Raw genomic sequence first — 26,007 nt, forward strand, 5'->3', positions numbered from 1 at the left:
TTAAAGGAGCTGCATCAGGAGAGGGGGAGATGGAGGTGGTTAGGGAAAGGCTCTTCACCAGCATGTGGTAGGCGTGAAACCCAGGGCAGAGCTGGGATTCAGGGAGCATCCAGGCAGTGCTTCCAAATACAGAATTTGAATATTATAGGATGGTGCTGTCTGGAGCCAAGGGTTGAACTCAGTCATCCTTGGAGTCTCTTCCAGCTTGATATATTCTCTAAAAGTACGCGATCCCCCGAGTACCACTTTGGTCAAGGTTTTTCCAGCGCTTGTTGGTCCCTGTGGCAGAATGTAAGCCTGTTGAAGAGGGCAGACATTCACTTCCTCAAGGCCACCCACATGCTCACAGACCACCACGATTTTTGATAGCGGGGCAGAGGCCGGTGGAAGAAGGGCAGGGAGTAGGACTCTCCCAGCAGGGCACAGAAAGCAGAAGCACCTCCACACCTTCCCCGCAGCTCCCGCTGGGGGCCGGCCGGACCGAGGGCGGTGCTTCGGTGGGGCCGCGTCCCCCCTGCCCTCCGCGGGCACGCGCCCGGGTTCCGTAGCAGCACGCAGGGCCGGGGGCGCGCGGTGGGTAGGCGTGCAGCGGGGCCGCGCCCCGGGGCTCCCCCCCTCCGCGCTGGCTTTGTGCTGCCGCCCGCACGTTGCAGGCGCGGCGGGACTGGGAATCCCTGGCGCTTGAGGCAGTCGTATCTCCTCCTCCAGAGCTGGGCGCATGATGGCGGCAGCTGCCGCAGCAGAGGTGAGCAGCGCCGGGAGCAGCAGCAGCGATACCTCCAGCACTGGCGAGGAGGAGAGGATGAGGCGCCTTTTCCAGGCCTGCGACGGCGACGGAGACGGCTTCATCAGCAGGTAGCGGCGCAGAGCCGCCTCCGCGAAGTGCCGTCTCAACTTCTCGCAAGTTTGCCGCTCGGAGCGCAGCGGTGGCAGGCGGCTGGCACGCGTCCCCGCCGCCAGGCCGGACCCTCCGCCGGAGCGCAGATCGACCGCCCCCTCCTCCCTGCCGGCAGCTCGCGACGGCCGCTGCCTCCCCGAGGACGGGGGGCGAGCTCGAGGCGGGGCGGGCGCTCCCCGCCGCTCCTCCGCTGTCCCCAGGTGGCTGCGGGCTCCTGAGCGGGGGCACGGCTTACCGGCGGAAGCTTGCCCGTGCCTGGGAGCTGCCCTGCTCCGGGGCTGCGGGAGCGACACATCAGCGGGTGTGGCGGTTGGGGCTGCGAAACTTGCGCGCCCCAGCCGTCAGCGGGCAGGTGGCTTTCGCGGGTAAAGATGAAGCTGTGGATAGTCGTGGGGGAAGGCGGGACAGTTCTGTTGAGCGCTTGGTAGAAACAGATGTCCTTTGCGGGTGCTCCCTCAGGTATGCCCACAGGTGTCAGTGTGGGAAGGTCGATAGTCACTGTGAGGCGCTGTGGAGGCAGGGCCCAGGATGTGATGACATGAGGTATAAAATTTGTACGGCTTTTCCAGAGTATCTCGTTTCCCTATGTTTTCACCAATATCCTTGCTTTGCAGCTTCATATCACTGGTCCCAGACTGGCCTTGACACTTCCAGGAATGGGGCATCTACATTTCCTCCGGGCAGCTTCACCTCCCTCTGAGTAAAGGATTTCCTTCTAACATCTAACCCAAATCTTCCCTCTTTCAGTTTAAAGCCATTCCTCTCTGTCCTTTGCCCATGTTCTCTCACTGCCAGACTGTAAACAAGCTATTCCCTACCTGTTTGTGAGCTTCTTTCAAGTACTGGAAGGTCCTGTTGAGGACTCTTGCACAATTATTTTAAAAAAAATTGGGTTTCCAAAATATAAGAGCTGTAAGAGGTGATGGTAACTTGCATTTTACACTGAGTCCTGTGCTGTGAGTATCTCCAGAGAGCTGAACCAGAGCGAGGGTATTTTTGAGTTTGTCATTTAACCTGAAACCTGAGAGTATGACCCTACCAAAAGGCTAAGTAAACTTCAGTCCCCACTGTTGTCCCTTTGGAACTGGAAAGGTGCTGAAAATCTCTAACAGCTGGCAGTCACTTTAGAAATGAGACCCAAGGGTCGTGATATCTTTTATCTAAACAGCTGCCCAGTCTTTTTTCTGTCTTTACCCCTCCTCCCCCAGTCTAGTAATTGTTTTGACAGTTGTGGTTCTGAAATGTAAACTAAGAAAATGTATGCCTTCCAACCATTATGTTAGGATCACTTTTCTTTACATTTGTTTACTGTCCCCATGGAAATGATTCTGATGTCAGAAAACTTTGTATGCTCACTTAAAGCACGTGCTGCCTCCTCTCAGCACATTCTCTGATCTGCAATTTGATGCTTTTCTATAGTGTAAACTCTATTGAGTTTTGTATATTTGTCTTTTAAAGCACTTACTGTGAGACCTTTGCCGTTATGCTCCATATGGACAGTTGAGAGATGCTGACATTATACAGACCACTCAGATTTCTGATGAACTTTTCCTTAAATGTTCCTAAATTTCACTCCAAGTTAGTATTATGTGTGTTTCAGAGTGAGTGTTTCTGAGCGTTGGTTGAACTGCACTTTTGAGAGCATTACGAGCTCCAGGAACAGGCCTAAGGGGGATTTCAGTAGCAAACAGAAACATGGCTCAGGAGATAGCAATAGTAGAAAACTCCTCTGGAGATGGTAGGTCTGTTTTTGAGACTTATTTGCATCTCGCTTCATATGGGATTAGTGCCTTCAACATGAAATTGTCATCTTTTAGAAAAAGTAGCGAGTGAATATTTAACAAGTGATTTTTGCTATGAGTGAGAGTCACTTCATGTGGCCCGGAGCCACATCCAGCCTGGCCTTGAATGCCTCCAGGGATGGGGCATCCACAGCTTCCTTGGCAACCTGTTCCAGTGTGTCACCACCCTCTGTGTGAAAAACTTCCTCCTGAGATCCAACCTAAACCTCCCCACTGTCTCAGTTTAAAACCATTCTCCCTTGTCCTATCACTATGTACTCGTTTAAGCAGCCATTCTCCCTCCTGTTTATATGCACCCTTCAAGTATTGAAAGGCCACAATGAGGTCTCCCCACAGTCTTCTCTTCTCCAAGCTAAATAAACCTGGTTCCCTCAACCTTTCCTTGTAGGAGAGGTGCTCCAGCTCTTTGATTTGTCTTAGTGGCCCTCCTTTGGACCCACTCCAAGAGCTTTTCATCTTTCCTGTCCTGGGGGCCCCAGGCCTGGACGCAGTGCTGCAGATGGGGCCTCACAAGAGCTGAGTAGATGGGGACAGTCACCTCCCTCTCCCTGCTGGCCACCCCTTTTTTAATGCAGCCCAGAATATAGCTCTTCTGTACTTCATTAGCCAGCACAAATGCAACGTACTCAAACTCAACATTCCTTTTTTTGGATAGCTTCAGATAACCATTATATGGTTATGATAAGGAGAACTTGGGGTGTAATGTTGAGGTGATGCATCTTCTGAAATAAGCCCTAATATACAGACTTTACTAAAAGATGAGACTGAAGAGCTCTTCTGTTATTCACTTCACAAGTAATTTTTGCTATAAAGTCAGTTGGTTTATGAAATTACAGTGAGCCCTGTAAATGTACAAAAGGTAGATTTGTTAAAGAGTTTATCAGCTTCTTTTGGTATTGAGCTCATAATGTTTTAAATGCAGTTCTTTAGCCCTATGGCAGTAAAATATGTTTTTCATCTACAAGATGTTTTTTATGGGTCCGTGCAAATATATGCAGAGAGGCTTAGTCGTGAGTTACTGCTTGATGTCCCTTCAGCCTATTGTCTGCTATTTGTAAAGCAGCATCAGGAACAAAATGCTTAAGCAGAGGCTGTTAGCTCTCATCTGTGAAGAGACTAAGGAACAGGACAGCTGTATTTGCTACAATGAATAGGTTTTCAGAAGATCATCCTTGTAACAGAAGGGAAGTAAAAAGCTGACTTGGATGACCTGGGAGAAAAGTAATGTTACTCTTATACGTTTTACAGGTGCTGGAGTTCCTAACTGCAAAAGCAGCTTGGTCTCAGCAGTGTACAGTTCTAGTTCTGGCCTCAGTCCAGCCCTCTAACAAGGGAATTCTAACCATCATTTAGAACAGTCAGCAAAATACCACCTTTATTAGGTGGTATTAAGGCCTTTATTAGTCCTTGCATTCTTCTGCACATTGCTGGAAAAGTTGGAAAAGTCACAGAGTTGGAAAAGTTAAGAAAAATTTGTATTAGGGTTTTACTTCAGATCTGGGCTATTTCTCTGTGCTCTTCTTAACCACGTGAAAGATTAACACAGCTCCGTTTTAGGAATTCTTTGCAGAAATTGTCTGAGCCTTCTTGAAACTGACTTTGTCCTAACCCCAGTTTTTCCCCGTGTCTTGAAAACAGCTCTAGCTCTCATGGTGTGTTTTTAGACTTAATTTTATTTTTCATCCATCTCCACTAAGGAGCTGCCAGAGAGACTGTGAAGCTTGTAATGGGAGGAGTGCTTTTGTATGGATACAGCACAATAGTATTACATCAGATAAGACTGTATGTGAAGCACTGTGCTGTTTTTTACATGGTTGTGCTCTGTTTTCTCTGTTTCTCCTGGAGCTTGCTTTAGTTTGTGGTGCCACAGTTGCATGAATTTTGTGGGTTTTTATTCTTTATTCTCCTTAGATCCTCTCAGAGCATCAGAACTGAAAAAAGGGAATAAGCTATGGGAAAAAACAGATGTATGGATATAGACAAAAAATGAGAGAAACAATCTGTGTGCTTAATTTGGGCTGAAGAAAAACTATACCGTTGTTAAATATTGCCTAGCACGCATGCCAAGGATTAATATTTGCTAAAGACATAAACAGTTCAGAGTCTGCATTTGATACAATTAAGAAGGAGTCAGAGGAATATATTCAAACTTCTGTTTTCTGAAACCCTTGGTGTTGTAACATGAGTTAGCTGCCCAGTCCTTACGTGAACATCAAACTCAAGAAAGGGATATAATCAGACAGGTTAGGTGGAACTACTCAAGTTGTAAAGGCAGTAGAGTTAGCCAGTGTGTTTTATTGTCACAGAGTGATCTCCAGATCTGCCTGTGTGCATGACGGGGAGACAGCGTGCCCACAGGCCTAATGGCCCAACAAAAGAAAAGGGGGGGCGGGGAGGAGAGGGGAGGATGTCAACCGTTTACAGGCTGGTTTGTGCCAGTTGTGTGACTGGTGGGGCATGGGACCCACGGACCCTCACCTCGAGAAAAGGGGGAGGGGAAAGGGGGGAAGGGGGAACGAACGGCAGGGAGACGGGAGATGGGCCTAAAAACAGGACAGCAGCAACAATCTGAGGAGGAAAGTTAATTTACTACACATGATATTGGAATGTAAGATAGCAAAATGTAATACGATATAATTGGAATTGAGGTTAATGAGTAAAATGAGAGAGAGGGTGCCCACAACCAAAGGCCTTACTCTAAAGCTGAAGGCAATATGGTCAGGGCAAACTGCTGCCAAGGCAGGCTGCGAAAAAAAGAGAGTGATGTTGTGGCCTGTGAACAGTTTTACCTTTCCTTCTGAATGGAAAATGAAAACACAGTCCTCGGGTGTGTGCAGTTCTTCCGAGATGCTGGTACCTGGAAATTCAGCAGTCTGCAGAACTGGAGCACTAACTCCTTTAACTCTTTAACTCCCAGTGCTTTACAGGATGTTATGTTGTCGAATACCGATAACAAAAATCATAAAACCCTGACATTTATACAGCTTATTCTATTTTTCTTTCTACTGGCATTAGTAACTAAGGAAAAATGGCTGTAGTATAAAGCTCGGGCAAACCATTGCTATGTGGTTTTATTGTATTCTTCTTTGAAGCTAAGTGTCCAGTAAGGCAGACTGTAGTGTGCAAAAACTGAGCAGTATGTCCCATTTTGTCAAACTTTTTGATGTCACTGAACATTATCATAACAAATGCTGAAGCTATTTCTTATCCTCATGTATTTTTAATGGGATTATTAGCTAATAGTATTTTATAGGAGTTGTTAACATAAGAGAATTTAACTTCTCTTTGAAGTCAGTAACTTCCCTTTTGGTGAGAAAAAAAAAATTATCCATGCAACTGGAATTTTTTCCGTGTGTTTCTTAATGGCTGTTCATTTTTTATGAACAACTTACTAATTATTACATTTTTTTTGTTTTTTTACAACTTACTAATTTACTTATGATCGATATCCCCTGCTCCTAATCCTTAGTAATGTCTTTAGGATAACTAAATGCCATTTCATAAGGCAAGTGGCCTTTTTCTTTCACCAACCTTGTTGCTTGTCAGTTCCCTTTTTCCGCATCAGGCTTCGAAGGTCTTGCACAGTTGGCAGATCCTTCTGCTGCCTATCAGCTTCAAGCTTTCGTGGTGCTGACTTCTTCCTTACTGGCCTTGAAGGTCCCAGGCTCCCGGTCATCCTCAGAAAAGAGAACATAACTGCACACAGTATGCCATTTATAAAACTAAGGAGCTACAGAATGTAAGCAGAACTTGGATCAGAACTGCTACAAGATAACACAAATTGTGAAACCACTGCTGGCTAATGGCAGTATCTCAAGAGAAAACTAAAACTAAATCAGGAGTGTGTCCTGCTCTAGGATACTTTCCTTTATGGGGGAGACAAACAGAAGTGGGAATCTACATGCAAACAAGTTCCAGAAAAAAAGACCATTACTTTTTTTTGTTCAAAAAAAGAAAACTCATTTATCTTGTTGCAGGGTTTTTGTTTTGTTCTGTTTTTACTTTGTATTGTTGTTTTAAATTGTTGATTATCTAATCTTGGGGGAAAAAAAGTCCCAGTGAAGAATCTGGACTGGATCTTCTTGCTGAAGTTGGCACTTCTTCCTACCTGAAACACAGTCTGATTCTCCACAGGATAGCTGCCTCTGTCACTTCTTTGACCTCTGTCCCCCTCCCCAACAGAGAGATGAGGGAGGGGGACAGGAAGGATGGCCTCAGGCCTCAGAGAAGCCTTGGCTGTCAAAAGAAGAACTGCCCAGAAATGGAGACTCTGGGGGGGGTGTTACAGAATCACAGAATTGTAGGGGTTGGAAGGGACCTCCAGAGATCATCGAGTCCAACCCCCTGCCAAAGCAGGTTCCCTACAGCAGGTCGCACAGGTAGGCATCCAGGCGAGACTTGAATATCTCCAGAGAAGGAGACTCCACAACCTCCCTGGGCAGCCTGTTCCAGGATTCAGGGGGTTGCCTTGAGTTAAGGCTCTTGGCTCTGATCCTCTAAGGATGGGTGGAGATCAGAGGGCCTGGTGTCCTCTGGACAGCTGTACAGGGACAGTGGAGGGCGTCCACAGCAGGACCTGTGAGATGTTAGGGGCCCTGTGTGTGGGGTTTTCCACTCAGAGGACGAGAAGACCAATTTGGGTTTGCTGCTCTCAGCCTGTTCTCTCTTTGGCCACTGAATTGGTAGATGAAGGCTTAACCAGGCTCCCCATGGCAGTGCACAAAGAATAGCTGGCTATCAGTCATGCCTCTAGATAAGTAGTTTGGACAGATTTGATCTGCACAATTTCTGAAATAGGATCTTGAAAAGAAAGCATGGGTGCAGGGGCACATGTGTGTCAATGGCTCTCCCCCATCAGTTTACCCCCATATACCTCAACAGACTGTTGCTGAACTGAGAGCTAAGTCATTTGTATTCATGTTCCTGGTGATGCCTAATGCTAAGATATTCATATAATCACAAAATCATAGAATGGCCTGGGTTGAAAAGCACCATCATGATCATCTAGTTTCAACCCCCCTGCTATGTCACCAGCACCTAGTGGTCACCAGCCACTAGACCAGGCTGCCCAGAGCCACATCCAGCCTGGGCTGGAATGCCTCCAGGGATGGGGCATCCATGACCTCTTGGGCAACCTGTTCCAGTGCTTCACCATCCTCTGTGTGAAAATTTTCCTCCTAATATCTAACCTAAATCTCCCCTGTCTCAGTTGAGATATGCATATTACCAGATAATTGCATTGTGCTCCTTATTATTGGATGTTTCCAGTATTTTTGTTTCTTTGCATTGTATAGATGCAGGAGGTAGTAGCGGCTATTAACCTGTCTAGTGGACAAATGGGGGCAGGTGTCCTCTCTCAGCCAATTCATAGCTTTTCTCCCTTCAGCTTGTGCTTTCTGGGAAGGCTCTGGTGCAGATGGCATGTTTCAAGATTGGTTTTGTGGATTTGATTCAGTCAAGCTCAGTTAAGTTTGGATTCTCTGGAGAGCATAGAGGCCACCAGCAGCCTTACTCTGCACAGGTTCCATATCTGAGCTGGTTGTCTTTTCCACTTGTCACACTGGGAGTTGTTCCAGCATGGACCTGGTGCCTCTCACCTTTTCACTGCTCATCCCACTGTGACCCTTTTTCCTGGATGTTTCCGGTGTTTTGCATTAATGGCTTGCATAGATGCTCTCTAGTGTGATTGCAAGTAGGGAGATTTGCAGGAAGCTTTTGTGCATGTCTTCATAGGAACTCCATATCCTTACGTTTAAAGCATAGAAATCACTGTGGGCTGTTTTATTGGTATTTCTGAGACTTCAGTTGGGGTTTAGTTTTTATGCTTCCAATTACGACTGCTTGATTTTTTTAATCACTGTTTGCTCAAATCTTTGAACAAAGAAAATTCTTTAGAAGTTAATTAATGAACACAGAGATGGCCTTGTTTTAAAAAGTGTAAAAATGTAGCAGAGATTTATTTTTATTCAGACTCTTGTCACCTCAGCTGGTAATTGAAAGAGATTAAGTAGGTTAGTTCTATGCCTAATTATGTCGTCAGAAAGTTGGGCTTGGAATGGCACTTGGAGAAGAATAGTTAAACTGTACGTATATGACTATCGAAATTCAACTTATTTCTACTACGCATATTTTAGAGTGCATTCTGTGTATGTGGTATATATTGTAGCACAGGTTTATATGTAAAGTAACCTTGCTGTAAGGAACTGTAATGGTTAGCTGCAGTGAGCACATTTAATGTCTTTTTTTTTCCAAGAGTTTTGTTTATTTTTTTGCAGGACTACTTTCTCAAATGTAATGGAATAGTACTTGTTTTGTACTAGCAGTAATTTATTCAATAAAATCTCGTATGCCATTTGCAAGGGTAAGTTAGGTAACAGAGTCCAGACTGCCTTTGAATGACAACTGCCCTCCTGATATTCCTATTACATGGTAGAATTTGTAGGCTGAGTTGATACTCTGGGCAAAATTTGAAACTAATCAGCAGAAAGGAAAGTACAGTAGCAGGGATTCTACTGACAAGTTCTGTTTCTCTTTTGATAAATGGTCCTTTGTTCACCTGCAACAATTCTTCTCAGGGGGTGACAACCTTAAACAAAACATGGATACACAGGTTGCAAGATGCAGTTTGGCTAACATTTTGACATACAGGTTGGGAGCACACCATTGAATTTATTTCTAATGGGTAGCATATGCATTTGCCTACTGAAAAACAAACATTTCATTTCAGACAGTTCCTGCAACAGGCAGCCGATGTTGTTGGTATCTATATGAATTGTAGGAGGACACCATGATGGGACATACTGTCTATTGGAGAAAGGTTTCACCTGCCAGAGGAAAGGAGTGTTGCTGAGTAGGGGTGGTATAGGTTGTGCTGCTTGAATACGGCTGTGAGATGCAGTCAAGGCAGGGCACAGCCATGAATTAGGACTTAGCCAGTTGAGTAATGAATAAAACCTATGCAGTTTTGGGTTTGGTTGAAGTTAATCCTACCTCTTTCCTGCTGCTCAAAGTGGGCAGAAAATAAAACCAGCAAGTGTTTTCAAGTGTAACAACAACAACAACAAAGAATATGTAAAGAGAGAAAAAAACAAGGGACATGAGAAGTTATGATTGTTTTTTGTTTCTTAGTTTGTTTCTGACACTGAAAATACTAAGTACAATGATATGGTTCCTGCAAATAGGCTTGGCAATAATAGTAATACCTTGTAAGACATCGTCTGCAGAATAGTTTGAGATCTAGTAATAAAAAATGATAAAGAAGAGCTTGAGTGCTATTTTTTTTATATCTGCAAGTGAGAATGTGAGTACGAAAGCAAAGGTCATATATGTCGGGCATCCCATCCTGTGGTCAGCGTGAGGGGGAGAAAGGGACTGGGGTTTTTCAATGGAGCAGTAATCTGCCAGGTGTACAGAAGAAATTACTGAGGTGTATTGTAAATAGTTGCTGAAACTTGCTGGAACAGAAATAATTTCGACATGGCAGCACGCTCTTATCTGTCTGTGGTGCCCTGCTCTGAACAGTCTGTATCCTTACTGCATTTCTCAGGTCACCTAGAGAGGTGGTTGGATGCCCCTTCTCTGCAGACAGCCAAGGTCTGGCTGGCTGGGGCTCTGAGCACCCGGTTGAGATGTAGGTGTCCCTATGCAATGCAGGGGAATTGGACCAAGTGACCTCTAGTGGGCCCTCCAACACATGCAATTCTGTGCTTCTATGTTGGGGAAATAAAAAAGTTAGACAGAACTTGGATTTATGTTTCAATTAGTTGTACTTGAAAAAATGTGATGTAAGGTTCTTAAAGACAGAGTCTGAATTATTCTGTGTGCATTTTCTTTCCTAAGTGTCAACAGTTTGTGGGCTGGTTCTGCAAATAGCGAGGCAGAGGGTTTTCACAGATCCATGCCTCCAGAAAAGGGAAACAGGGACCCCAAAATAATTAAAAACAGCAGCAACAATCTGAGGAGAAACAAACTCATTTATCAAATATGGTATCGGAATGCAAGATAACACACTATAACAATATAATTGGAATTGAAGCTAATGGATCAAAGACAATGAGAGAGAGTGCCTGAAAGGTGGAAAGGCCTCACCGTAACACTGAGGTGAGATGCACAGTCTGTTTGAGCAGGGAGGAGAGCCTGATCAAGAAAGAGAGGTCAGATGACCTACCAAGGCCTCATATCTGTTCCCCATGAGCAGAAATGATAACAACACAGCAAGCAGTCTTGTGGGGAATGTAGTGGTTCTTCTCTTCTGGGACATGTACTCGGAACCGGAGCATTAACACTTCAACTTCCAGTGCACTACATGATGATATGATTGGAGTACCGATAATCAAAAATCATAAAACCGTGACACTGAGATCTTCCAGAAGATAAAAGTAACAGAAATTGGGCAAAGATAAAATATACTTCTTTCTTTAAAATTATGCCGAGATAAGGATCAGTCTGATTACAGACTATAATTGGCTGAGTATAGGTTTGTTAAGAACTAATTGAGCTTTATAAAAATCAAATAGGAACAGTTAATAATGAAAGGATGCCAGAGCATCTTTCAATAGAAGGCATCCAACAATAGATGACTTCTATCTTAAGCTTTTGGTGTTTTATGACTCTCCTAATAGATCCAGAGTAATCAGATGCCAATAGCGTGTTTTACACATAGAAGATCATATCAAATTGGAAGAATGGCCTATAGCATGTTAGTACTGTTAACAATTAATGATCTGGATGATAAGATAATGAATAAGCTTAATTAAATCTGAATTCTGATATCATGCTGTTGAAAGAAATGACTTTTGCTTTAAACTTTTCTACTCGTTTTAGTATGTGTGGGTTGTTGGTTTGTTTTCAGTATATGCTTTTAGTGTGTGCTAATTTTGCATGGCATCATGTGTCAAGTTGATGGATCTGGTGGAGACCAGAACAGTTCACTGCATTGATTAGACCTGCAGAAGAATTCAGTTCTTTATTCAACAGAAGATGGGACATCAGGTAATGGTTTTAAAGGAACCAAACAATTAACTTCCTTTCTCAAATAGCATTCTAAATTGTAGCCGGGAAGTCTTAAGTCACAAAACTTGCTGGGGAAGACTGTGATGTGTGAGGCTGTTGAGGCTTTAATAAGAAAAGCTGAGATTCTAATTGTCACGAATGACACAGGTATACTTGTACCAAAATTTTCTTCACAGTCTTTCCAAGGCATTGCTATGTGTTGTACTTCTGTAGGGTGACACTTTAATAACATAAAGCTCATTCAGTTGATCAGCACAATCCTGAAAATTGAGCTCTTCATTACTCCTCCTTGGATTTAAAACACAAAATATCCTTGCACTTCATACTTTTCCTTTGCCTTCTCGTTCTGTTTCCCACCATGGGCTCCTGACTTATTCCTTCCCTCCAAACTACTGTATCTCTTTTTTCTTCTCCTGAAGTTTTTCTTTCCACATGATCCAGTATCATCAACTGCATGCTCTGGTACTCTGCCCTCTGTCCGGGATAGGAGAATAGATCATGCTTGAATAGGAACAGGAATAGTTAGTTGTTCTTTAAAATAGTTTGAAGCAGTACTGTGCTTCTAGTGCATAGATTAGTAAATTCTGTCCTGAAAAAATGCTGGCATTGTGTGGCCAATGCTGTGCTCCTCCACTCTGTCTCATTTCTGAGTTTGTGATATTATGATAATAGTGTTTCTCAGTTGACAGTTTGGGCCCTAGAGAGCTTGGAATTGTTTAGAAATGGTTAGCAAATGGCACAAAAAATCCACTTACAAAGTTCTGCTCCTTTTAAAGGCTGCATGATCCAAAAGGCACTTGATCTTTCTACTACTCAGTGTTTAGGTTTTATGTGCTGTTCGTGCATGTTGTGGATCTGAGAGTCTTGGAGCATTGTCTTTGTGAGGTGGATATGTTAGAAGGCTGTGGAATTGTAATGACTTACTTCTTTAGGTACAGATTAAGAAATGAATATTTCGTACAACCTGCTTTATGTGATGATACCTAGCTAGTTCTTTCGCCATCTAAAATTCTGATAGAGGTTATTCTGGTAACTCTCTCTAAACAAACGTTGACCCTCTGTGAATCTTCTGGTGGATCTTACTGAAGACTAACTTTGTCTTGCAATTGTTGGTGGCTCTTATCTCTGCTTTACTCCCCAAACTTTGTATGAGTTGATTCCTGCAGTCTCTGTGTGATGCTGTAGTTTTCTCAGTTGGACATTTGTAGTTACATTTGTAAGAAGGAGATTAGGTTTTTATCTGTTTGTTTGTTTGTTGTTTGTTTTCTGTCAGTGAAACAAGTAAACTAGAAGGCAGCTGTTGTGATCATAGAATCATAGAATAGCTTAGATTGAAATTGGTGAGGTGCAGGCACAAGCTGTCCAGAGGGGCTGTGGGTGCCCCATCCCTGCAGGTGTTCAAGGCCCAGTTGGATGGGGCTCTGGGCAGCCTGGTCTTAAAAGTGGAGGTTGGTGTCCCTGCGTGCGGCAGAGGGGTTGAAGCGTGATGATCTGTGAGGTCCCTTCCAACCTAATCCATTCTATCATTCTGTGACCTCAGAGATCCTCTAGTTTAAACTCTTCCAGGGCCCGTCCAGCCTAGCCTTGAATATGTCCAAGGATGGAATGCCCACCTCCCTAGGCCAATGCCTTACCCCACCTTACCACTCTCTCAGTGAAAAATTTCCCCAACACCTAATCTGAAGCTCCCGGCATAGTTTGAAACTGTTTCCCCTTGTCCTGTCCCTATAAGGGACGATGATGAATGGATTTGTGTAATGTTTGCATGCTGGTCAATGTGACAGAATTGTCAGATTGTGTCAGCTGAAGGTCTGCACACATAAGGGAGCTGCCCCAGGTTGTTCAGGTGCCTACTCTGGTAGGACGCTGAATTGCAGATGAAGGAAGTGAGGCAACTGTCTGATGATACTGGTAATCAAGAGACTACTTTGCCTCTGAAGAGAGTGGTGCTGGCTTTCCTTCCTCTGTCGTAAACTGCTACATGGAACTAAGTCAACAAAAGCTATTCTTGTTATCATGATCAGTTTTATGCTGTTTTAACTGCCTTAGTAGAGGAACATGGAAGGAGTGGGATTACCTCTTTTGACAGCAGAAAGCTAAAAAGCTGATTCCACAGTTCTCACTTCTTTATGTGGGGAAGCAGAAACAGAGCAAAGGAAGCTGGAGACAGGCTACTTTGGGGAGCCAGATTAATGGACAAGAAAGACGAGTAGAAAAACTGAATTTCAGAGTGTAGAGCTACTTCTCAACCGGTAGGAAGCTGATTTGCGGGGCAGAAAACATCTGTGAATTGCAGGAAATCTCTAGCTTGCAGAAAAAAGTGAGGTCCTTCACAGAAGTATTTGTTTCACCTATGTCTAAAGTGAAGACTGATGAAGAAATTAAGACAAAAAGTTTATCTTTATTTTTCTTGAGGCAACTGCAGGTTGCATAAGCAAAGATAAAATGTGTCCTTGTAAAATTACCACAAAACCTTTTCAGTAGCTGAAAATGTAAAGTCCGAATAATTCAAGTTTGTTTCAAGTCAAGACCCATAATGACCATCAACTCCAGCTCCTGGCTCCACAGAGGACCACTCAAAATTCAAGCCCTATTTCTGAGAGCATTGTCCAAACAGTCCTTGAACTCCATCCATGTGCAGCACAGTATCTTATCTGGTCTAAGAGTACATATAACTTGAAATGCTTAAAAGGTGCTTTGTAAATGGCTTTTATTAAATTTGTTGCTATAAGTGAAGTGAAGCCTAAAACAGTTGATGTCAATGCCACCACATCACTACTGTTGTTAAATCTGGGAGTTGATGTCAGATTTAACTGCTGGCATCTGAATTCAGGCTAGCTCTGGTTTGAATTTTTAATATAGACATAGCATAGCTGTATCCCCTGTGAAAATTGGAATGCTTTGTCATCTTTAATTTTCTTTGCAGCATCCTTATGAGATTGGTCTGTATTGTTATCCTAACTTCTAAAATAAAGGAACAGAGCTGTGATAGGTTTTATTTACTTATTTGTTCATTGTCCAGGTTAAATGCCAAGCACAAAACTCCAACCAAAATTTTAAATACAAATATCAGTTATTTATGGTTGATGCATGTAATTTAATTTTCTTATAATAATTTCTTCTCCTATCTGGCAATCTATGCTAAAATGCATGCTCATAGCATTTGTTGTTGTGTTGTTATTGCAGTTCATTTTCATTACAAAAATCTCTGCCAAAAAATCTGCTGGAGAAGCTCTTACTATGCTCCACCCAGCAGATAGCTTTATCTGTAGAACGGGTAGGTATTGACATGACAGGCAATTGCAGGAAAGAAATAGCAAAGGGTGAGACTGCCAAAGTAGTGATAATTCTTGTAATTTTCCTTTGAAAATGGAGAGAATGTTGCACCAAGTTTTTGATAGTGTAGGGCAGCTGTTGATTGAGATCTGGATTATCACTCATGTTTTATTTCGAGTGTGACTGTTATTTGACATATGTGTATCTCTTCCTTCAGTTGCTGGAGAAGTTGTAACAAGGAATGCTTAGGAAGATTATTCAGTCTTGATTTACAGTTGCTGAGTTCCGTTGCTTTTTTTCTTTTTTTCTTTTTTTTATCAGTTTACATTTTGAAAAAGGCAAATATGACGGTCTCTTCAGAAAGAGCCTCCATTTTCTGAAGTCATTGCTAGAGAATGTCAGATATTTGCCTAATAAGTTCACTTTATTCACTGTTACTTGTCCACTTCTGATTCATACTGTGGCTTTTACGACAATTACTGAGAATTATTTCAGCAAACGTATTCTTAATGTAATTTTAATAATGGTGAGCAAACAGAACGTCTTCTGCTGAGGATGTTTAGCTTCAAATTAAGTCTAAGGTATGTCCTTGAGATTCTTTCGTTCTTCACACAAAATAGAAAATAACATTGACCTTAGTGTTGCTGGCTGGTTTGTTCTTTAGCAGAATGCTTACGTGTATTTATATGTATTTATCCAAAGAATACATTGTATACATTTGTTAAGGATATCACACGCTTTCAGTAACTACCTTGTTGACTTGGTTGCAGTTGTCTTTTAGCTGCTTGCACTCAGCGTCAGAGTATTTTATGTAATACTGCCCTCCTCTCTGCTTTGAGTTTCATTGAACAATTAGACCAAGCAAACTTCTTGAGAGGATTTTGCAGTCATGATATTTGGAGACAGGCTTGAAAATATTTATTCCAAATGCTCCTTTCTGATGTTTACTTCGGCCATAAATACCTTTTTCCTCTTTAACTTACTGCTGTTCAGCAGCAAAAGAGATTTCTCTCTACTCCAAATAAAATGGAAATCAAAACTGCTATTGATCCAGATGAAATGTAATGATTTAATTTCTTAGTACGTCACTTTACTCTGAAGATCAACAGCATGATTCAGCTCTCATTTATGTCTCTGGTAGTTGAAGTGTTGAAAATAGCATGAAATTAATCCTTAAGAAGAAATCTTTTGCGTTTCCATGATCTTTCTGTGTTCCAGTTTCTTTCCAACTTCAAATCATAGATTGATAGAAAACAGTAGTTGGCTTATTGGATTTAAATGTCTGTACATTTGTGCATTTCAAAATTAAACAGTTAGTATTCCTTCCAAACTAAACTGTTCTTTTTTTTTCTTCTCCATTCCCATTTTTCCAATCTTTCTTGCACTTTCCTCCCTCCCTTACCCCAATTTTCCCTCTAAAAATATTCTTAGGAATGACTTGCTGATGGTGTGCCGCCAGCTGAATATGGAGGAGTCTGTCGCTGAGATCATGCACCAGCTGGGAGCAGACGAAAATGGAAAAATTTCCTTCCAGGATTTTAGTCAGTGTCGCATGCAACTGGTGCGAGAAATCAGGAAGGAGGAAGTGGAGCTTTCTGTGAAATCAGATGACTCTTGTAAAAAGAAAAAGTTAAGAGATAGAATAGCTTCCTGGCCAACTAGCAGCAATAACAGTTTAGGTAGGTATGACATCTAAATGTCCTGCTGATGTTGTTTAACAAACAACAAGCTCTGATTTTGTTGCTACTAACTCTTTTTGGCATCAGAATTGTCCCTGAAGAGCTTTCAGAATATGCTTTGGCATAAATTTGTCACATGTTAAAGTGTTGGTACAACTGATGCATCCATGTTGGTTTGGTGTGTATACAAATATGTGTGAAGAAAGTTCTCTTCTAAAAAAACATAATTACTCAAGACAACATCGTTGAAAAGACAGGAGTTGTGGTTATATTTTTATCTTGCAAATGCTATATGTCAGATATGTCCAACCTGCAGCCTGCGGACCATGTGCAGCGCAGCACAACTGCACTGTGGACACCCTCTGCCTCATGCCATCATGGTGTCAGCTCTGCCGTGCCGAGGAGCCTGGCCCTGGACTCACACCCATTGCTCACAACTGCCAAACTGCTTTGGGCGCTCAGCACACTGTGGGTTGGAACCAAGGGTAGGGGACGGTGCAGGGCAGCGCTGACTCTCCTTCTCATGTCTGTCACACACACTCACTCTCATCAAAGCCTGCATGTATTGCGTGTAGCTTGTGCTTGTGCCTCTTGCTGAGTAAATTGCAGTGATTGTCAGTACTAATATTTCAACCTGACTCATGGCATCTCAGAAGAAAACAGAACCCAGAAAAAGAAAAATTGCGGATGAAGGAAAAAATGGACAGATTGCTACGTTTTTGTCAAGACAAATAGAATGGCGGTATGCTTGACTTGTAAGAAAAGCATGTCAGTTTTCAAAGATTACAGTTTGAAAAGACATTATATTCAGAAACATACTGCCAAATTTGATATAGCAAGGAACACTATGTAAGGGCAAAACAGGGAACAAAGAAAATGTCTGTCATCTCAACAAAATCTTTAAAATAGTTAAAACTCAAATGGACTCTGTTATAAAAGGTAGCTACATGCTAGCTAATTGAATGCAAAAAAAAAAAACAAAAAAACAAAAAAAAAACCCACCTTTGACTGATGGTGAGTTTATTAAGCAGCGTTTGGAAATTGTGGCAAATATAATTTGTCCTGATGTCTGCTAATAGCTATTGATGGCACCAGAGATGGTTGGTAAGAAAACGGGACTTATAAAATTAATAGAAGACAATGCAATTGCCACCGGCAACTCAACGTTTGATGAAATGTCACTGCATTATACATCACAAAAATTTATTTGTGAAAGCTTTAAAAATGGGCAATGTCACGCAAATAGTCATCAGAGCTGTGAATTTTTGTAGTCCAAGGGAATGAATCATTGCCAATTCCAGGACTTCCTTAAAAGCATGGATTATGGCGACATCATTTACTTTTCAGAGGAAGATGGCTAAGTCGGGGTAAAATGCTAAAAAGGTCTTACAATTTGCAAAATGAAATCAAAGGGAAAATTTGTGCCAGAATGTGAAGATGAAAAATGGCTCACAGATTTTACATTTTTGACGGATTTGGCTGCTTGTTTAAATGAGCTAAACATGTGTCTTCAAAGTGAAAATCTACTTACCTGTGTTATGTTTCAAACCATAGCAGTGTTCAAAATGAAACTTAAATTATGGTGAGCTCAAGTTATAGCAAATAATTGTACGCATTTTTATGTTTTGGCTACACGCAGTCCTAAATTAAGTTAAAAATGTGTTCTGTTCTTTTTTTTATTCTCAGATATACTTCACACTTCTTTCTGACCAGTTTGTTTCTCTTTATTTTGGGTCTTCAAGTTACTGACCTTTAATTCCTTTTTATTAGTCAGCCTCCAAGAATGTAAAGCTGTATGTGTGTTGGTTCTTAGTTTTAGTTTGTATTTTACAGGGTTCACGCTGCACTTTCTTACAGTAACTCTTTTTACACGTGTTTGTGGCTTGTCTCAGATATCACATGTTGCTTGTGTGCTTTGGATCCTTGGTGAATTCCACATATTCTTGCTTTTTAGATTGATTGCACATTTCGCTTGCCATCTCATCATCTAACGCTCTCTGGCTCTCTGGCTTTTTTTTTTGTCTTCCTAATGTAGTAGATGTGTCTCACAGCTCTTTTTATTATTTTTATCTGTCTGATCTCTGTTAATGTTTTCATAGTCATATTTGTTGTAGTTACTTACTCTGTAGTTTCTCTGCTCATTCTCCATCACTGGCTACACTGAATCTTCATAATCCTTGGGCTCAATTGCATTTCCAGACAATAAATCAGTGAATCACACAGAATCACAGAACTGTAAGGGTTGGAAGGGACCTCCGAGGATTACTGACTCCAACCCCCTGCCAACGCAGGCTCCCCACATCAGGTTGCACAGGTAGGTGTCAAGATGGGTCTTAAATATCTCATGAGAAGGAGACTCCACAACCTCCCTGGGCAGCCTGTTCCAGTGCTTCGTCACCCTCACTGTGAAAAAGTTCTTTTGCATATTGGTGTGAAACTTCTTATGCTCCAATCTATGGCCATTTCCCCTTGCCTTGTCCCAGCAGACCATTGAAAAGAGGTTGGCCATATCCGTTTGTCTCCCGCACTTCAGATATTTGTAAACATTAATAAGTTCCTCTTTCAGTATTCTTTTCTCAAGGCAGAACAGACCCATGTCACCCAGCCTTTCTTCATGGGGGAGATGCTTTAGGCCAGTTACGATCTTTGTGGCCCTCTGCTGGACTCTCTCCAGGAGTTCCCTGTCTTTTTTACACCAGGGAGCCCAGAACTGGATAGAGTACTCCAGGTGAGGCCTGACCAGGACACAGTGGAGGGGGGAGATCACTTCCCTTGATCTGCTGACCGCTCTCCTTTTAAAGTAACCCAGGATCCTACTGGCTTTCTTGGCCACCAGGGCACACTGCTGGCTTATCACCAGCCTGTCACACACCAGGTCCCCCAGATCCTTTTTCACAAATCTCCCCTCCAGCAGGTCATTCCCACAACCTGTGCTGATACATTCCTTCCCAGGTGCAAGATACGCTTGCTTTTGTTAAACCTCATCTGATTTCTAACTGAAATCACTTCCAGCAGCTATACTGGATAGCATTTCAAAACCAAGGTGACCTCTAATATCTTTTTTTTAATTAGGAATGGTGTATATTCCTTAGCTCATATATTTAATTATCTTCACCTCCTTTCTTATATTCGTTGTTCTTTTAGTGCTGTTGCTGTTCCATTTTCGTGTTTGCTGTCTACCATTTGGCTGCTAGACATTTCTTGTCAGCTTGGGCTTTAAATCTTTCTTTCTTGGACAGATTGGCTTAATAATTATGTTTTATGGTAATGAAAAGATTGGGCCTAAACTTGACCAGGGGAAGGTCTTGTAGGACAGTCTCAAAATGTATCCCATAAAGAAATCTTGTTAATTGCTGTCCTAAACTCACATGACAAACATTCAAATTTGGTAATGCATCCAGTTCAATCTCTTTTTCCTACTGTCTAGCATCTTCTTGTTGTATGAAAGTAATTTAATACATTTTGCAATTGATTAATGAATTAGTATTTCTCTTCATATATATGTTTTTAAAGTTAAGTCTTGAATAACTCCAAGTTTCTTGCCTTGCTCTATTCTGTTTTGTGCTTATGAAGCCTGACCTTTAAGCCTACAGGGACTTCATGGTTTCTGTACTTGTCCCGCACTGACTTTTGCAGTCTTGAAGACATCACAATGATTGGAGGACATATGGAGACATTCTCTTATGTAAAGCAAAAAGAGAATGGGAGAAAATAACAACGAGGATTCACAATGCATCACATTTTTAATTGGTTGTAAAAATAAACCATTGTGGCAGCATTATCCAAGATGTTCTACAGATATTTTTTTAAGTAGGCAAGGAAACACTGCTGTCATGTATCTCTGTGATACATCACAATGCACTGGGTATGAACGTAATGAGGGCCAGGGAATAATGCAGTCAAGCTTGAATTATGATCTGTGTTTACTCCCATGTCCTTCATGTCCTCAAGAGCTCATGCATGTAGTCTTCTAGTAATCAAAGAGTATTACATTGAGCAGCTTACTACTGCTTTCTACACATTGTTTAAAACCGGAGAAATTATAAATGTGGAGATTCAAATATATAAACTTTGCAAGTTTTGTATGTTTGTGCATTTATTCTGACAGTTTATGACTTCTGTCATAACCGTTACTTTCAAAGGTAGTTTATAGGACTTTTCCTGAGATTTATTTCTACATAGTGTCTTAGAGGTATTTTCCAACCTTAATAATTCTATGATTCTAATACATCAGATTCTGGTATTCCCTGAAAACTTTGTTGTGTATCTATATTGGATGCATAAACTACACAGAAACTACACAGATTCAAAATTAATTTGACTGTCACTGTGCAGCAGGGGTCCTGGTGATCTGAAGCAGACAATACAGTTTCTCTGATAGATACACACCATATTGCAAGTTGGGACTGTACAGAGATTACCACTCAGGCAGCATTTTGTGTAGGCTTTTTTTGTAGCTGCTCACAGTCTCTTTACAAAGAATGTGAAAATGTAGGAATATATCTATACAAAGAACATTATCTTTGTAACCTCTAATTATTGCAGTATTAAGTAAATAACTGGAGAAAAAAAGTCCTAAGAAATAATTTCTGATAAATTACTGTTGAACTTCTTTGTCTCACCTATCAGTTATTAGTGTTGATAAGGATATTACAGTGCATTTGTCCACAAATGTTTCTTCTCCTGTACAGAAGAAAGGTATCTTGGTAACAGTTTTGGTCAAGGTACAGGACTCATCATATTTGTGCTCATCAAACCCAACCTGCATCCATGTCTAAAAAAGAAAATGTAGGATTAGATTTGAAATTTTAACATTTTATTCAAATGCATGAAAAAGGACACTTTTAAATTATTAGAATGTTTTTTGCCACTGCTTGTGTATCAGGGCTGTTATTATTAATAATACAGTAATCACACTATTAAAGTCAGCGAGTGCTTTAATTTGCAAATGCTAACCAGTGATTTTTCTATAGATGAAACTGAAAGTAAACTCTGTTAATTTAATATTCTTCAAACATTATTTAAAAATTATTAAATATGTATAATTTCTGAAAGTGTTGCTGGGCACATGCAATGACTGTATGCTAACCTGACTTCTTAATATATCACTTCAGTATGGAATACAAGAAAAATGTCAGCTACTACCAGATCCTTGGGAACTGTTTCAGTTATGGAGACTGAAAAGCCATAATAGTTATATTAAATCTGTGTGAATAATCTGCCCAGAGATGGAATTGAATTGCTAGTCAAAGGAGCCCCTGTAATACAGCTGAACTATACCTCTAATGATTTAAGGCAGGAAATGACTTAAAGCTGTGGCTTTTGTCAGGTTGTTTGATATTAATGGTTTTACATGTATTTTTACAAGTAAAAGCTAGAATTGGAATTGTTTGTATTATTTATTATTGTACATGTTAGCTAGCTATTCGCAGGTAATTAGCAAATTACTGTTTTTGCTTTTTTTTTCCTTTCCTTTCCCATAAGAAAGATGACCTATTTCTAGTACCTCTTTTTTCTGACGATGAATAAGAAATGACACTGTTCATTAGTAAATTTGTCCTTTAGACAAGTGTGGAATTTCCAGTCCCACTGAGAGCTACATATTCTAGATAAATAGTTATAGATAATGGAGTCCGCAGTCTTCAGCCATTGGTTAGTCATCAGAATTAATTCATAGTCAAATCCCCTGTTCTATTTACTGAAAATTTGATTTCATTCTTAAGATTTTGGATAGTTTTTATACTTGGTAAAACATGTAATACAGTGGGGGGAAAAAATAAAAACCTAAAGGCTGAAGAAATAGATGCTAGCATTACTTGAGGAAGTGAGACTGAAGGTTAAGTCTTGAGATATTCTTCTAATTTCTTTAAAAAGTACTGCTGTTATATCTTACAGTGAATCTGGCAGTGCGGAATTCCAGAATTGTTAAATTCTGAATTTTTAAATGTTGAGGATACTGGTGTGATTAGATTTTGTGATTAACTGAAAAAATGCAGTGGTAGAAATTGAAAATGTTGTAACTGGTTTTCAGGGACCGGAACTAGTTCTGGAACTCAGGAACAAAAGTAAAGATTATGGTCTTTGGAAGAGGTGCTAAGCAGTTTATGAAGATAACAAATACATAGTGAAGTTGTGCAGGGAGAAAATGAGAAAGGCCAAAGCCCAACTGAACTTGGCCACTAAGGTGAAAGAAAACAATAAATATTTATTTCCTTATTGTTATATAATATCACAGAATCACAGAAACACCAAGGTTGGAAAAGACCCACAGGATCATCCAGTCCAACCATCCACCGATCACCAATAGCTCTCACTAAACCATGTCCCTCAACACAACATCTTATATGCATTAAAAAGAGCCTGTCCAGCAGGTCAGGGGAGGTGATCCTCCCCCTTTACTTGGCCCTGGTAAGGCCTCATCTGGAGTACTGTGTCCAGTTCTGGGCTCCCCAGTATAAAAAAGACAGGGATCTCTTGGAAAGAGTCCAGCGGAGGGCCACAGAGATGGTGAAGGGCCTGGAGCATCTCTCCTATGAAGAAAGGCTGAGTGAACTGAGTCTGTTCAGCCTTGAGAAAAGAAGACTGAGAGGGGACCTGATCCAGATCTATAAATATCTGAGGTGTGGGGAGCAGAATGGCGAGGCTGGACTCTTTTCAGTGGTGAGTGGAGACAGGACAAGGGGAAACGGCCGGAAACTGCAGCATAGGAAGTTCCGCACAAATGTGTGAAGGAACTTCTTTACAGTGAGGTGACGGAGCACTGGAACAGGCTGCCCAGGGGGGTGGTGGAGTCTCCTTCTCTGGAGATGTTCAAGACCTGCCTGGATGCCTACCTGTGCGACCTGCTGTAGGGAACCTGCTTTGGCAGGGGGTTGGACTCGATGATCTCTGGAGGTCCCTTCCAACCCCTATGATTCTGTGATTCTGTGATCTTAACACTCCTTGAACATTGCCAGGGCCGGTAACTCCACCACCTCCCTGGGCAGCCCATTCAGTGCCTGACCACTCTTTCAGAGAAGTAGTATTTCCTAACATCCAGCCTAAATCTCCCCTGGTGCAACTTGAGGCCACTCCCTCTAGTCCTATCAGTAGCTACACGAGACAAGAGGCCGACTGCCAGCTCATTACAACCTCCCTTCAGGTAGTTATAGAGAGTGATGAGATCTGCTGGAGCCTCCTCTTCTCCAGATTGAACAATCCCAGCTCCTTCAGCCGCTCCTCATAAGGTTTGTGCTCCAGACCCCTCACCAGTTTCGTTGCCCTTCTCTGGACACGCTCCAGGGCCTCAATGTCTTTCTTGCAGTGCGGGGCCCAAAACTGGACACAGCACTCGAGATGCGGCCTCACCAGAGCTGAATACAGCGGACAATCACTGCCCTCTTCCTGCTGGCAGCACTGTTCCTGATGCAAGCCAGGATGCCATTGGCCTTCTTGGCCACCTGGGCACACAGCTGGCTTATGTTCAGCTGTGCATCAATGAAATAATATTTATTTATTGTTGTTATCATATTAATTTTACTTAATATATCTATTATATAAATATATCACCAGTAAGAGGAAGGCTAGGGAGAATCTCCATCCCTTGTTGGATGCAGAGGGGAACACAGTGACCAAAATCAGGATAAGGCTGAGGTACATAATGCCTTCTTTGCCTCAATCTTTACTAGTTGCTCCCTGGGTACACAACCTGAAAGCTGGATGCTCACAAGTCCATGGGGCCTGATGGGACCCTAGAGTGCTGAGAGAGTTGGCAGATGTGGTCGCCAAGCCATTCTCCATCATCCTTCAACAGTCCTGGCTAACAGGCTATCCTGGTGGACTGGAGACTGGCAGATGTGACACCTCATCTTCAAAAAGGGCCAGAAATATGATCCTGGTAGCTACAGAGCTATCTGTCTCACCTTGATGCCAGGAAAGGTTATAGAAAAGATAATGTCAGGAGCCATCGTGGGTCAATTAGAGGTCAACCAGGAGATCAGGCCCAGTCAGCATGGGTTCATGAATGGTAGATCCTGTTTGACAAACTTGATTTTGTTCTATGACAAGGTGACTTGCTTAGTGGGTGAAGATAAGGCTGTTGATGTGGATAGCCTGGACTTTGACACTGTCCCCCATAATGTTCTCATAGTGAAGCTGCCTGCCCATGGTTGGGATGGGCATACACTCTGCTGGGTGAAACACTGGCTGGATGGCAGGGCCAAAAGGGTTATAATCAATGGAGTTAAATCCAGCTGGCGGCCAATCATGAGAGATGTCCCCCAGGGCTCGGTAATGGGGCCACTTCTATTTAACGTCTTTATTAACGATCTAGATGAGGAGATTGAGTGCACCCTCAGTAAGTTTGTAGACAACACCAAGTTGGGAGAGAGTGTTGATCTGCCTGAGGGGAGAAAGGCACTACAGAGGGGCCTGGATAGACTGGATCAATGGGCCAAGGTGAACTGTATGAGTTTCAATAGGACCAAGTGTCGGGTCCTGCATTTTGGTCACAACAACCCCAGGCAACCCTATGGGCTTGGGGAGGAGTGGATGGAAATTGCCTTATGGAAAGAGACCTTGGTGTACTGATGGACAATTGGCTTAATACAAGCCAGCAGAGTACCCAGGAGGCCAAGTAGGCATGCTGGTCATGGTGTGGTGAGCAGGACCAGAAATAGGGAAGTAATGTGCCCTTGTACTCGGCGCTGGTGAGACCCCACCTCAAGTACTGTGTTCAGTTTTGGGCACCTCAATACAGAAGGAATACAGAAAGAAGGGCAACAAGGCTTGTGTGGGGCTTGGAGAGTATGCCCTATGAGGAGAGATTGAAGGAATTGGGGCTGTTTACTCTGGGGAAAAGGGGGCTGAGGGGAGACCTTACAGCTCTCTTTAAATAACTGAAAGGTCATTGCAGCAAGAGTGGGGTTGGTCTCTTCTCACTGGAGAAGCTGACAGGACAAAGGGAAATGGCCTCAAGTCGTGCCAGTGGAGGTTTAGATTGGATATGAAGATAAACTTCTTTACAGAAAGAGTTGTTAAGCACTAGAATAGGCTCCCCAGGGGGGTGGTGGTTGAGTCACCATCCCTTAAGTGTTTAAAAACCATTTGGATTTGATGCTCAGGGACATGATTTAGTGGTAGGTTGTTAGAGTTAGGATAGCATGGTTAGGTTTTGGTTGGTGATCTTGAAGGTCTTTTCCAACCTGAGCAATTGATTCTATGATTCTGTAACACAGGAGTGTCAAATTGTGAGCAAACTGCATCTAAACCTCTGTGTGAGCATTCAGTATGCATTAACAAACATAAATGGAGAACAAACATAAATGAAGAATATTTTACAAGGTTTCAGCTACAAGACCAT

General features: G+C 42.2%; 1 protein-coding gene across 1 annotated transcript in view; it reads left to right on the forward strand.

Moving 5' to 3' along the window:
- Positions 1–718: 718 nt before the first annotated feature.
- Positions 719–26,007, forward strand: part of MCC (MCC regulator of WNT signaling pathway) — a gene marked incomplete at both ends in the record, with an annotated part of 197,364 nt that continues 172,075 nt past the window's right edge. The window contains 2 exons of the mRNA XM_079548610.1: positions 719–855; positions 16,420–16,667. Coding sequence (XP_079404736.1) covers positions 719–855; positions 16,420–16,667 — 385 coding nt within the window. The remainder of the gene's footprint in view (positions 856–16,419; positions 16,668–26,007) is intronic.

This window comes from Tetrao urogallus (assembly GCF_951394365.1).
Source record: "Tetrao urogallus genome assembly, chromosome: Z".
Lineage (NCBI taxonomy): Eukaryota > Metazoa > Chordata > Aves > Galliformes > Phasianidae > Tetrao > Tetrao urogallus.